General features: G+C 38.2%; 1 protein-coding gene across 2 annotated transcripts in view; it reads right to left on the bottom strand.

Moving 5' to 3' along the window:
- The window catches only part of LOC116629082 (polypeptide N-acetylgalactosaminyltransferase-like 6), a 33820-nt gene extending 24750 nt beyond the window's left edge, over window positions 1-9070 (bottom strand). For both annotated transcript variants that reach the window (XM_032399388.1, XM_032399386.1), the window contains exon 1: window positions 8909-9070. In XM_032399388.1, coding sequence (XP_032255279.1) covers window positions 8909-9010 — 102 coding nt within the window. In that variant the 5' untranslated portion in view covers window positions 9011-9070. The remainder of the gene's footprint in view (window positions 1-8908) is intronic.
- Window positions 9071-14876: the final 5806 nt, after the last annotated feature.

The following is a 14876-nucleotide window of genomic DNA, read 5'->3' as shown; positions in this document are numbered from 1 at the left end:
GAAAGTGACCACCATACTAAGTCTAGTTATTGTCACTCACCACACAGTTACAATTTTTTCCCGTGTGATGAGAACTTTTAAGATTTACCCTGTTGGCAACTTTCAAATACACATTATAATAATACTGACTATGGCCACCATGTTGTATGTTATACCCCTGGAAATGGAGTTCTCGCCACGAACTAATAAACTATTAGAAACAAGGGTGATCAGAACGCCTGGGTGATAGACATTAGGGAGGGTATGTGCTATGGTGAGTGCTGTGAATTGTGTAAGACTGTTGAATCACAGACTTGTACCTCTGAAACAATACATTATATGTTAAAAAAAAAAGAAGAAGATAGCAGGAAGGGAAGAATGAAGGGGGGGGGACTCGGAGGGGGAGGCGAACCATGAGAGACTATGGACTCTGAGAAACAAACTGAGGGTTCTAGAGGGGAGGGGGGTAGGGGGATGAGTTAGCCTGGTGATGGGTATTAAAGAGGGCACATACTGCATGGAGCACTGGGTGTTATACGCAAGCAATGAATCATGGAACACTACATCAAAAACTAATGGTGTAATGTATGGTGATTAACATAACATTAAAAAAAAAACAACGTTGATCAGAACAGAAATGAAATACTACAGGCCTCAAGCACAGTGTCACTGTGCATTTACACATCTTACGGTAAGAAGCTAATTCCACAAAATGAGTGCTTCCCATTAAGGTGCTCCCGTGGCTTCATCATCCCATTAGGGTCCCGAAAGGTGGAGTTAGAAAGTAGCCTGCCGGGCTCCCTCTTGCAAGAGTTGCATTTTTGGTTATTAAGATTATGGCATGCTAAAATATTTAAATTTGCTTAAATTTCAGTAGGTTAATTTTGTAGCAGCAGGGTCCTATTTTATCTAAGCAAGCTTTCTCCTTTCTGAGGCTCCAGTGGAGTTGTGAATGCAGGAAAATGTTCGGTTCTAATGGGGATAATGACAAAAACGCAATTATAATTTCCCCTAGCCCACAAATGGGCTCACCATGTAGTTTCTCAAGTGCTTTGAAAAAAGAAAGCTGTATAAATGCTAACTAATAACATAAAGTGCCAAGGTGCTTTAGGTAGGAGAAGGAGTAGCCAAAAGCAGACTGGAAAAGGTACCACAGGAAAGAGAAAATCATTCCGATTTTAATTTTGTTAAGAATGACAGAGTAAGAGTATGATTAATCATGATGGCTAATTGTCATGTAGATGCCTAGGATCCCCATTTAAATATTATATTTATCCTATAAAATCTTCCAAAGGCTTGGGACATCTGGGTAGCTCAGGTCATGATCTCGGGGTCCTGAGATCCAGCCCTGTGTTGGGTTCTGGGCTCAGCATAGAGTCTACTTGAGATTCTTTCTCTCCTTCACCCTCTGCCCCTCCCCCATACTCCACTCACACATGCTCCCCGCCCCCACCGCCAAAAAAGTCTTCCAATAGGCTTAACAAAAAACACATGGGAAATATTGGTCCTCACTAGATAGCTCAGGAAATGCTGAATTTTGTCCTTATGGATTAGAGATTGCTTGTCTCAATGCCAAGACCCATTTTGCACATTAGAAAGCATTAGCTACTTGATTCACAAGTCATAGCTGAGCTAAACCTGGGGAAGCACTGAGGAATACTTGAAACAATGAAATTGAGCAGAATGCTTTAACTGGTAAATTGATAGCATCTGTGGGAGTTTTTGGGCGGGTACGATATAGAGCAAACGAATAGGAAGAAAATCAAACTAAAAGTTCATTTTGAGAAGCTTTGTGGAAAATTGCTGAGTTTTAAAATAATGTGGTTCTTTTTACCTCACATGTTCTCATGATACTTCACTTTCTGTTTAGTGTTTCTATGTTTGGTATGCAAATTCCATGTTTTACCTCCGTATTTTTAAAAAAATTTAAGGACAATTGTGATTCTGTTGTTATTTGTTAAACAGACAAAACACATGTGGATACTTAAAAAAAATTCTGATACCACTGGTTTAGGAGTTAAGGGAACAAGTGAGGGTCAAGCAGTGAGAAGTAAGTTTGTGTTTCGTGTTTTTCCCAACTCCTCTGTCTGGGTCCTTGGCAGAGTAGTTTTACTTTGCCTTGTTTTCCTCTTATGCAAAACAAGCATAAAACGTCCAGTGTCCAAAAAAGGACCATCGTTAAAGGGTGAGTATGAGTGCTCTACTAGTGTCATGTGCCAGAAACTTGTCTCCAGTATGGGCGATGTCCTTGGTGATGTGACATTCCATTACAAAAGGATGACCCAATGCTATTGGCTTAGGACATGTAGCATGCTCTATGTGTCTCGATGGTAGGCAATTGATAAATATTGATTGAAAAATTTCTCCAGCCTGAGCCTCTGTTGAGGCTTTAGAGATGACCCTTCTCCTCATAACACGCAATGGACTCATCATATCTTAAGGATTTATTGACTCATTATCGTCGCATAATAAACTTATGGTTGTTTTCTTTAGGGAGACTCTCATGAAGAATGATGAAATATTATTTATGAAAGATGCTTGGACTTCTTAAATAAACAGCCCCATCTAAAGAGAGGGTATTATATTCTAAAATGTGGCCGAGAAGGGAGAGAAGCAAACACATGATTGCAGTATGTGAATCATCTTTAGTTCTGGCCCTCAGTATCAGACAGTCTTATTGCCTTTTTTGTTATATTGTAAGGAAGAGTTAGAGATAGTTATTGTTTTCAGACGAATTGCTTCTGCATGGAAGTCCTAGCCATTTATGCAGGCTGAGTCTTTTTGGAAGAATTCATCATTTTCCTGCTTTTTGGGAGAAAGCCCATGATAGGCCACCGTGTCCCCGAACTCAGTGATAGTTTCAGATAATGCACCTGAACTCTATAGTTTTAAGAGCAACAGGAAGAAGTGCTGGCTGCCGTTGATGGCTAAGGTTGTCATGCTACAGCTCCTATTTGCCGGGCAGTTTTATGAGAGTAAACTGATTTACAATCATCAGGGGGAGAAAGGTCAATTTGTGGGAGCAGATTTCTCATTCATCACCATACTTTATAGCCTTGTTGGTGATTTTATTTTCTGATATCAAAGTAGTCATTTTGGTCTTGCTAAAGCTTTTCCTCGACTGATATATTTTTCTGACATAAATGAGGGAGGGCATACGTCAGATCTTGTGTTCTTCCATTTCAGCTGCTTCAGACCGGGATAGCCGACACCGGGGTGAATGATGAGGGGGCACTCACTAATCGACTTGGGGTGGTCCGGCTTTGACATTGAAACACTCCTTCCCCACTCCTCCTCCTCTGTACCTCCCTCCACCCTGACTAATTTCAACAGTCTGAGATGATCTATGGAGTCAGCAGAACCAGACGTCACCAGGGATATGACACCGGACTAATGACAACTTGGGAAATAGGTTAAGAGGTCACTTCATAGCCGACAGAGGCAAAAACCACCATTCTCCCTCAGACCTCAGGTTTAACCTTCATGCCCATGAAGTATAATAACCATGGGACATCTTCAAAGCTCATGGCATTCTGCCAAGAAACCCTAGGTAAATACATAAGGTGAAAAACATTTGTAACTTGGATGTAGATCACAGTGTGGCCTGTAGGATCATTAAATATTATGTATTAATATAGAACATATATCGCTATGTGTTAAATAATGCTAGATGTGATTTATGAGATTTACCTCCTCTTCTCTAAAATCATAATCACAATGATAACATTATAATCTCCACAAAATAGTTTATAAATAAGTATCTAAGATACAGATCTCATTCCATAGCGAGTTTAGTTACATTTATTTAACCCTTTGCTCACCCTCACGGTATTCTGATTGTTATGTAGATTGCTGGACTGTGTGGATGCCACCTGACTTTCATAATCAAGGCCATTAGTTATGAGAAGTTAAAGTTTGGGGGGCTTGGATGGCTCAGTCGATTAAGTGTCTACCTTTGCTCAGGTCATGATCCCTGGGTCCTGGGATGGAGCCCCACATCGGGCTTCCTGCTCAGTGGGGAGTCTGCTTCTCCCTCTTCTTCTGGCCCTTCCCACCCCCCGCACTCCTGTGTGTGCGCGCACACGCGCTCTCTCTCTCAAATAAATACATAAAATCTTTAAAAAAAAAGAAGTTAAAGTTTATGTTTATCTTGTTCATCATTTATCCTTCCAGGCTCTAGCATAGTGCCTGGCATGATAAATACTTTTTTTTTTTTCAGAAATGAACATTTATTGATATAGAAAATCTGATTTTTGTGGGCTCTCAGAATTCTAGATGGGAAATCTGTGCAAGTCTCCAGAGATCTGGCTCTCCCTGAGCTCATGTAAGGCAGTTGCTTCTCACCCTCCTTACCTAAAACCAATCTGAGCATTTTCCCCCTTCCCCTTCCTCGCGTCCCCATTTTTGTACTGATATGATTTTTTCTTAGAAGCCATGATGAAAACCTCATAGTCACATTTGGCCTCTCTCTCACCGCAGTGTGGCAAATCAATAAAAACCTTTTAGGAAATTTTTTTTACAAATGCTTCTTACATTCAAAATGTTATTTTCCTTAGTCTTTCTCCCACTAAATATTTACTTGTTGGTTGACCTGTTTTTACCCCTTTTATTTTTATCCTGGCATTTCCTGCTCAAAAACTATGAGTACCTCCCCACAATTTATAAGAAAAATACACCCTTCTCTGGACACGGGTCCTCCAGAGTCTGTCTCCAAGGTACATTCCTAGTTTAGCTCCATAGGTCCCAAACACAATCCTTTCTCACTGTCTGTGCCTACTCCTTCCTACAGGTAGGAACTCAGGCTGGAGCCCCCACCCTTCTGCTCCAGCTGCCCCTGTTTACTCCAAGCCTCCCTATGAGGGGCACTATGGTAGGAGGGGTAAACCTTGGCGAGTCCGGTCTCAGTTCACCATCCCAGCTCTGCTCACTTGACATTTAACCTTATCCCTTCTAATGTGAGTTACATTTTCAAGTTCTATAGGCCATCCTGTGCAATCGGAGTTTTACGGGGTTTGACTTCTTTTGTTTTATAGCTTTCTCTTGCAACTTGGATGATGGTTGCCATAAAATGCAAGATGATATTTTAGAAAAGAAAATATTATTAATACTATGTCAGTGGCAAACCACAGAAGTACACAATCCTCTGATTCGCATTCTGTCACACCCCTTGCAAACTTAGAGTGAGTATCGGTTCCAATTTTGTGTCCCATGCTGTCCTCCTTTGGAGCTAGGGAGGACAGCTGTGTGAGCCTCCAGGACAGCCCCCCTCACAGTCGGCAGGGCTACCCTTCACTGGCTTGGGATCCTCCTGGGGAAACTCCTTTGGGTAAAGTCGCATCCGTGGGATGACCCTTGTGCTACAGTCAGCTAGTATGTTTATCCATGGGGTGACGGCTCTGCCCCTCTGTCATGTCCTGTTCACAGAGCCACTGATCTCAGGTCCAATGGCTTTGACTGTCCCCCAAAGCACTAGCATTCACAGAGAAGTCTGTGAGGTGCCAATATGGCTGCTCCTTGGGCAGAGTGTGTGGTTCACCTCACAACCCATCAGAATGAAGGGTCTCCTTGGAGTCTTCCACCCACCTGCCCCTCAGCCACTTCCGCTGTGCAGAGGCTCGGTGGGCCTTTTGCTGGGGAGCTGCTCCCTCTTCTGTGATGAGGACAGTGTCATCTCCAGGAAGGGACAACTGTCACTACAGCCCTGGGGACTGTCTCGTCTCCCTACAACAATAGGGATTAGCATCCCTTCCCTCAGGGACTGGCAGTTCGTTCCTGGTGAAAAGATACTACAACAATGCCCAGTATACAAACATTGGACCGGATGCCGACTCAGCAAAATATCTAATTGTATTCATGATGAGTGGATACTCTGATTCCCAGAGGAAGATCAATTGTAAGTCACTATCTCTTGGATTTTTGCATTTTATGGGAACTGACAGAAGGATGCTAATTTTTATTTTTGCCAAATAAGGGCGTTAATAAAAATCTATCTTGTATTCTGTCATAAAAATGGAAAAAAGTCTCTAATTGCTGCATAAAAAGATATCATTAAATTGAGTATATGTAGCTTTGTGATCCTTTTTTTCTCAGTTCACTGAGGCTGGGTGAAAGCTGGTCCAGGAACTGGCTCTGGGTTACTGGTCCTGAGTTTGGGAACCACTATTCTGTTAAATTTGTTCATTTAATTGAGGTGCCCTTGAAGGTCCTCTTTCAGTTCAACAGCTATGTTGCCCTCTCTACTCCTCCTCCCTCTACCTGTATATATCTTTACAATACGTTTGAACAATTACTTGGTGTCCTGTATTGTCCTCGGATGGTTTCATATATAGCTATCTTGTCTCTCGCAACCAGACTATAATGCTAGGTAAACAGAAGGTACTAATTATTTGCATTTGTTTCTATAATACACACACTGGTGCACTGTTTAGAGGACTGCAAGCTATTCACACAACTGTGTGTATGTGTGTGTGTGTGTGTGTTTGGAAGTCAGCTGGAATCCTCAGTTTACATAGGTACACACATAAAATGTGCACGTTTTTGAAAAATTAAATGAGCTTTGTAAACTAAGAAAACGCACCTTTGGAGTTAAAATCTCCATCTTCTACATTTCCCAGTGAGGCTGGAGAGATTGACTACCCATTGAACAGACATGGCCCTGCATCTGAAGCACCTTTAAAGTCTCTCATCATTTTTGATGATTTAGTAACGACGTAGAGGGTAGCAAGCAGGTAGTTGAGTCTCTCCCACAAAAATCAGAATTGTTTTTTTTATTTAAGATATCATAAAACATTCCTTAGACTGACAGTGGAGCTTCAATATTTATGACTTTCTGATGGCTCTAGCGGTTTAGGAAAAAAAACCAAAAACTAAAAATGAGCCCTCAAGTAAAAGTGGAAAAGATTAAAATTCCTTTTTTTTCATTTGAATGAACACTCACTTATTTGCTGGGAACTTTATGTGCCAGCCCTAGTTTTCCTATATTTGACAGTCCTTGAAAAAGTATTTACTGTTATATATACTTTTATATACACTGTATATATACTTTTATATACACTGACATAGTATTTAATTTCTTTCTTGAAAATATATGAACAGTTTTATTTTTTGAAAATATACCCTCTGGACCAGCACAACTTTCCCCTCCAGTTTGTACACACTAATTTTGACTACAAACCAAGCGCACATTCCATCCATCTGGCAAATGAATGATGCAGAGTGGGGCACAAATTGGGCGCATTTGAGTGGGTGAAAGGGACAAGTGACAACATCATTATCTTTGGGGTAGTTTAACCTGCTGTGATTTATGATATCCACATGGCTGATTTGTGATAATGTGCTCAAAACTGGACCTTTTAGTGAATTCTTGTTGTTCTCCTGAATGAGCTTGGAGATTCATATGTGTTAAGTCTTATGACAAGATTGAATCATATGTCCTTGTCCAAGATGCAGCTCTTTAATTGCTTTATGATTTTGTGATTTTTTTTCTCAAAGAGCATATTTTTGCAGCTACTCAGTGGAGTACGCTACTAATCTTTTGAAGAGGGCGTAATAATATGACTATTTCCCTTCAAGGTGTATGTGAGGTAACTTCATGACTATTAACTCACACTGTTATAAAAAAGATTATGGATGTGGCTTAAGGAAATGGACAGTGTTGACAATCTCAGAAAGGGAGTAAGAAAGAATCCTCTTCCCCCAAAAGACTCACTAGAAATGAAAATTTTTTTATACTTCACTGAAATGTTTAAGTTTTAGTTAGACAAACCTGTAGCATTTTCTAGTCTTAGTTTTTCCTGGTTAATTAATCCTTTCAACTAATATTTGTTGAGTGTCTATCAAGCTTTGTTCGAGGTGTTGGGAGTGTAGTAGCAAATAAAACAGAGAAAACACTATGCCTTTGTGGGGTTAATATTTCTAATGAAACCCGATGAACTAGTTTATATTTTAAAGAAGCTTGTGAGCTTATTGAGCTTTCTAGAAAAGACTCAAATAGTTATATATTGCAGCCATACTAGTAAAAGAACGAAAATGAATAATTCAAGATTAGATTCCTAGGAGAACACTGTGTGAAGCGATGTGGCAAAACCACCTTTTTTTTTTTTTTTCCCCCCTAGATTTTGTATCTCTGCGGTGGCAGGTACATACTGTGGTGAATACAACTAACCCAGCTCTAGAGACAGTCACATGGAAAACAGAAATTGTCAGGATTATTTCACGAAAGTATCATGACTTTCTCCCAAATATGTATGAGAACATTCTAAAATGCAGAAGAAAAAAGCATCCTTTCATTTAGCCTATGAAAAAGGTTTTATTTGAAACAGTATCTGAAAAAACATCTTGCAACTGGCCAAATTTGGGATTTTGGGGATAGGATAAAATTTTAGGCAGAGCTGGCCCTAGTTGCAAATGAGAAGGCAGAGTTTGGGCAACCACTTCTCCCTGTCTTGTTTCTCCATCTGACTTTTTATGGATCCTGTTACACTCCATGAAGGGGAGCAGGGGGAGTTCTGAAGACCTGGGTTTAAACCCCTCCTCTGCTATTTATCATTCATTTGTGCATAAACAAGCCACCTGGCAAGCCCCAGTTTTCATCTACAAAATAAGGCTAAGACTATCAATCTCAAAAGGAAGAGGTAAAGATTAAATATAATGTATGTGAAAGTGTTTTGAAATAATTAAACACAAGAATTAGCATTAATAGTTAGTACTTCCTTAAAGAATGGAAATAAAACTCTGAGGAACACAGAAACGGTTTATATACTAAAGCCTGTCAAATGGAATGGGAAGTGGTGGAGTTTTTATTTTAGTCATTTGTTTCTATCAGACAGTGCCTGTCCGTCTGGGTCACAAATTATACCATGTATGAGGCTGCTTAGTCTGCCTACAGGAAGCCCTATCAAGCCCAACTTATTCTGACCCCGTTACTCACTCTTGCCAGGCTGGTCCCAGATGGAACTTTATAAGGGACGTACTTCCTGTAGATATGACCAACTCTAGAACATGGGACATCAAACATTTCTCCTCCACACATCCAAACCTAAAGAGAGGAAATTTAAAAGTATAACGAAAGAGAACAGCACACCACAGATAAAAAAAGGAATCATTAGTAAGAATCATAAAAAATAATCTTAGAATCACTCGGTCTCTAAATTAATAATTTCTATTTATCATAAAAGGTTAACCAAGAAAAAAAGAAACCTCACATTTTTCAAAACCTAGATTCATAACAGTATAGAACCAAAATACTAGTTCAGTAAAGTCTAATTTCCATAGACAGCATGTTGGCATATTTTTATTCTAGTAGAATTTGTTCACAAATATTACATTGCAGTAACATTTAATGCTTAGATATTTTCTTATTTATACAGCTATTTGTTTTGACAATCTTGTGGAATCATTTGAAGAAATAGCATTGGAATTTAAGTGGCAATTCAAAATTTTAGAATATAAAAAATGGAATTTTAAAAATAAGTGAATGAATTAAGGAACGCTGACCTATCCATACTTTAAGTGACATCTAGATTCTGAAACCTTCAATAGAAGGTTTCAATAAAAATCACTGTTGCTTTCTAATTTCTCCTACCCTTGATATTTTCTTAGATACAGAAAAAAATTGGTTATTGATGTGGACTCAGGAAATATTAAACTCAAGGTATATGTTAAGATGCTGTATTTGTATATGGTAACAAAAATTAATTGTTCTTTTTTATCATGACTTTATCCACTTAGACACACCCTTAATCATGGTTTTATATAACAGAGTACTTAGCTATCAAAGGAAAAATTATGGAAACAAAATGCCGGCATCCTATATACTAGATTTTTAGCTATTTTCATTTCAAGAAAAAGTTTAGAAAAGAGTTAGATACTATCCTGGTTAGTTTATATGTCACTTGGCTGCACCACAGTGCCCAGATACTTGGTCAAACATTATTCTGGATGTCTCTATGGAGGTGTTTTTTTTTTTTTTTTTGATGAGATTAACATGTAAATTGGACTTTGAGTAAAGCATTACATCCTCTGTAATGTGGGTGAACCCTATCCAATCAGTTGAAGACCTTACTGGAACAAAGACTGACTTCTCCCTAGCAAGAAGGAATTCTGCCAGCTGATTGCCCTTGGACTTGAACTGCAGCTCTTCCCTGGGTCTTCAGTCTGCCAGGCTTCCCTGCAGATTTTGGATTTACCAAGCCTCCTCAATCACGTGAACCAGTTCTTTAATACAAATATCTCTCTTAATATATACATATGCCATTGGTTGTTTCTCTGGAGAACCTTTACTTATACAGACATACAGCTTGTTTTAAGGTATAATATTGAAAGAGAGAAAGAAAGATATTTATGTCTTAACTTACATTTGCTTCCAACTTCTTTCACTAAGACGAATGACACCCCAAGTGAGACCAGTAAATAGTGATTAGGGTGATAGAAATCCAAGGGGAAGGCAATTTGATTACTAAAACAATACTCAGTTGCTCTAAATAAGTTCAGGACTACTCATTGTATTAATTTCAACTTAATGGGAAATTTATTGATCTTTTGAATCAAGACATCACAAGTGTGCATAGGTGATATGAAGCTGGCGGGGGCAGTGAACATTCTAAACACTAATACCAACATCTGGAAAGATCTTGAGAGACTGGAGCTATATTAGATTAAACATAAAAAGCGGAAACATAAGGTCTTTGTATCTAAAAATATCAACCCTTCCAGAACAGAATGGGGTGGAAAAAGATTGAGTAGCATAAAACACACGTTATCAGCATAATATGGAGAGGTTGAGGAGTAAGGGTCTGAATCTATCTGTCTGAAGTCTTATGCCAATTTCTGAGTAAATACTTTATATTCCCTTCTAAAAAGAATTACCAAAGTGAGAAAGGGATGCAAAGTGTGTTTTAACAGAAGTAACGAAAAGAACTGGAGGTATGAAGTCTTATTAGAGAAACCTTTTTTAAATATTTGAAGATCCTAGTATTTGGAAGAGATGTTCTGTAGAACCGCAAAGAGATGGGATTAATAGGATAGAGCTATAAAAAGACAGATTTCAACTAGTGGAAGGCAGAACTTTCTAATAGAATGATTAAAGATGAAATGGACCTGTACCTCTGAAACAAATAATACATTATATGTTAAAAAAAAAAAAAGAAGATAGCAGGAAGGGAAGAATGAAGGGGGGGAAATCGGAGGGGGAGACGAACCATGAGAGACTATGGACTCTGAGAAACAAATTGAGGGTTCTAGAGGGGAGGGGGTAGGGGGATGGGTTAGCCTGGTGATGGGTATTAAAGAGGGCATGTACTGCATGGAGCACTGGGTGTTATACGCAAACAATGAATCATGGAACACTACATCAAAAACTAATGATGTAATGTATGGTGATTAACATAACATAATAATAATAAAAAAAAGATAAAATGGGCTTCCTGCATCACTAGTTGTGTTGAAATCTGTAGTAGATGACGCTTTGGAGAGAAGTATATAACTTTGAGTGGACAGTTGACCTAGATGATATAATAAGAGTTAGCATTTATCAGTATGTATTGTGCCCTTTTTCATTTAATGCTCACAACTCAATGATAGACTTTACTATTTCCCCTAATTATATAGGTGGGGAAGTGGCAGTCCAGAGTCTGTGTAACTTGCCCAAAGCCATATAATGGACCACCTGCAGAACGGAGATTTGAATCCTAGTAGTCTAACTCCAGCGCCCATATGGTTAATCAATATACTATCTATAGTCAGCAAGCTTTGTCTATAAATGTCATAGTAAATATTTTGGGCTTTTCAGGTCATATGGTCTCTCTTGCAAAAGCAACTCTAGCACAGCTAGCTCTATTTCAGTAAAACAGGCAAAGGGCCAAAGTTTGTTGGCCGCCATTCTGTAAGTTACAAAGTCCTTTCAAACGCTGAAATTCAGTGATTCTAAGATAATATATGTGGGACATTGTATTATCCAAAACTGGACACCATAATATCTCCCATTGCACGTACTCCTCCTACAGTGTAACCTTGGTACCTGTCTTGTATTGGTTTGATACGATTTCAGATCCACTGTTTATGACTTAAGTGAAGTTGTTTTTTTGCTTCTGTATTATGGACATCACCAAACACTTCTTTATTTTGTTCAATCTTCCAATGACAATGTCCATTTCAGAAGGTATATGCATATCCCAACGCACTAGAGAGATGTGTTTAGGTGGCAGTGTGACAACATGGTTTTTTAGGAAAGTGCAGCTGTTGTGGCATTTATCAAATTATTCATCTGTTCTGAAGGATGTGGCTTACATTTTCAAAAGACATTTCCTGGTAGTATCATGTGATGATTTCTTAAAAACAAACCAAAACTATGGCATTATCATGCCTAAGTATCTAATTCTTGGAGAAATGTTTTAAATTCACAAATACTGTGTCTTCCTTTGACAACATAAATATTTTCAAGCAATGCTATTTTACTCATGAATGAGCACAGAGCATTTTTTTCATAATGTAGTTCAAATTGACTGAATAATTGAATCCTTGCTTTATTTTTTAAAATCACTTTTCAATATCGGCTACAAACTGGAATTTAGACATAGAGAACATTAAATTAAATGGAATCATACAATTATACCGGTCATATGAAATATTAAATTAGTTTCAGTAAGAAATTGATTGTCAGAGGATAGTAAGGGAATATTATTATCAGGTATAAGAGGAAACATAATATACTATATGGAAACGGTGATATAAATTCTCAAAAAAATTTGTATGAGTTTATTTACTTCAAAACCTGCTATCGCTCTGACATTATTTCCTACTCTTCTTTCCATCCCTCTCTCTGCTCAAGCCATTTTGGCTTCCTTTCTGTCCCCCCAATATGCCAGATACCCGCCCACCTTAGGGCCTTTGTACTGGCTGTTCCCTCTGTTTGAAATTGTCTTCTAGATCTCCACATGGCTAAATCCTTCATCTCTTTCAAGTCTTAGCTCCAAATCCTTTTGCCCCAAACACCCTCTCATCCTGCACTCTGAGTCCTCATCACTCTCTCCTTCTGTCCTCACAGCCCGTCTCACTCCAGGAGATACCTCATGGACTTACTATGTTATTACTTATCTGTCTCTCTCTCCAACAAAGACAAAAGTCTTTCTGTCTTTTATTGAGTGATGTATCCTAAGCACATAGGACAATGCCTGACACGGAATTGGTGCTCTATAAATATTTATTGAATACTTAAATAAACTATTGGTTTATTGATATAAAGTGAGGTTAATTCCAGACAACTGAGTTACTTAATGATATCCCACTATTTAGCTGCCATTAAAAGTAAAATAAAAATAATGCTGTGATCTCTAGTATATACAAATACAAAGTTCAAGGTAATAAGCTATCCTGAATTTATTTTCATTCATATCTGGATTATTATAAAATAAAGAAATGGCTAATGTTAAAAATACAACATATTACGTATAAATAAGTAATTACATTTCTGGGACTGGAAAATAACTTTCTAATTGTGTGGTATGTCTTGGGTGGGCTAAGTTTGAAAAACTTAAGATTAGATAATCAAGCACTTAACCACCTATCTAGAAATTAAGATATTGTTAACCTAAAAAGCTTTGGTGTGTAGATATTGAAAAGGGCCATGTCTGTCATCAAGCTATTCTTATGGGTTAGATGGAATAAAAATTGCACCTTTGGTTTGACTTGATCTAAGGGAGATACACCCATACACACCATTGCTTTGCTTTATTCTTAGAAACTTGGGTGCTGGGGTTGTTCTTTGAAATCAGGAGAAAAAAGAACAATTTATTTTGACCTTTTTTGACCCCGTTTTCTATTTGTTGATCAGAATATAATAAAAGCAGAAATTGGAAGATGTATCTACAGTCTTTAATGAGGACATGGTAGTTTCTAGTCTCAGGGGAAAAGCTCTCATTTCTTGAACCATCTGCTTAGGATTTTTTTCAAAGTAAGAAATGCTCTGTTATGTCAGTATAAAAAAAGATTGTACCCGAACTATCTTGCACTTAATGAGCTTTTAAGAGGTCTGGGAAGGGATAGCAGGGCTTCAGAGGGTACCTTGTTCAGATCATTGCTTTGAAGGTGCAGTGTTCATATTTTGCAGTAACACTTAGCAGTCTTAAAAACAGTGATTAGGGTGGGGACTGTAACAAAAAATCCAGATAGATCACTTATTGTTTTATTCAAAACATTAAGTCTTGGGGAAGACAGAACAAATTTGAACATCTTAAAAGTGCTTTTTAGATAAAATATTATGGCTAAGGACATAATCCCTCATTTCCCTTAATTCATTATTTTACAGTTTAGAAGGTTCATTAGAGGCAAAGTGTTTGCTTTTTTAAAAAAAGATTTCATTTATTTATTTATTTATTTATTTATTTATTTATTTATTTGAGAGAGAGCAATAGCTCGCACATGCACCCGAGCATGAGGTGGGGGGAGGGGCAGAGGGAGAGCGAGAGAGAATCCTAAGCAGACTCCTTGCTGAGCCTGGAGTCTGACCTGGGGTTTGATCTCACGACCCTGAGATCATGACCTGAGCTGAAACCAAGAGTTGGATGCTCAACCAACTGAGCCATCCAGGTGCCCCAAAGTGTTTGCTTTTTATCATTATTTCCATATGTCTCCAGATTTTGAGTCTATTGCTTAAATTTTCTGGATTCATCATCTGCTAAAAATAAATGTAAGTTCTTTAAAAACTTAAAAATTGGCTTTCTATATTAGAACAACTTTTTTTTTGAAGGTGGGGGGAACTGTCCAAATATGTGCTTCTCCTTTGTCCCTCAGTTAGGCTGTCAATCATAATAGCTTCCTAATGGCAGGGGCCATTCCTTTCTTTCTTTCTTTCTTTCTTTCTTTCTTTCTTTCTTTCTTTCTTTCTTTCTTTCTTTCTTTCT

This window comes from Phoca vitulina, unplaced genomic scaffold (genome assembly GCF_004348235.1).
Source record: "Phoca vitulina isolate PV1807 unplaced genomic scaffold, GSC_HSeal_1.0 scaffold265, whole genome shotgun sequence".
Taxonomy (NCBI): domain Eukaryota; kingdom Metazoa; phylum Chordata; class Mammalia; order Carnivora; family Phocidae; genus Phoca; species Phoca vitulina.
Note: the sequence above shows the minus strand (reverse complement) of the source record. Positions and strands in the feature narration are given on the sequence as shown.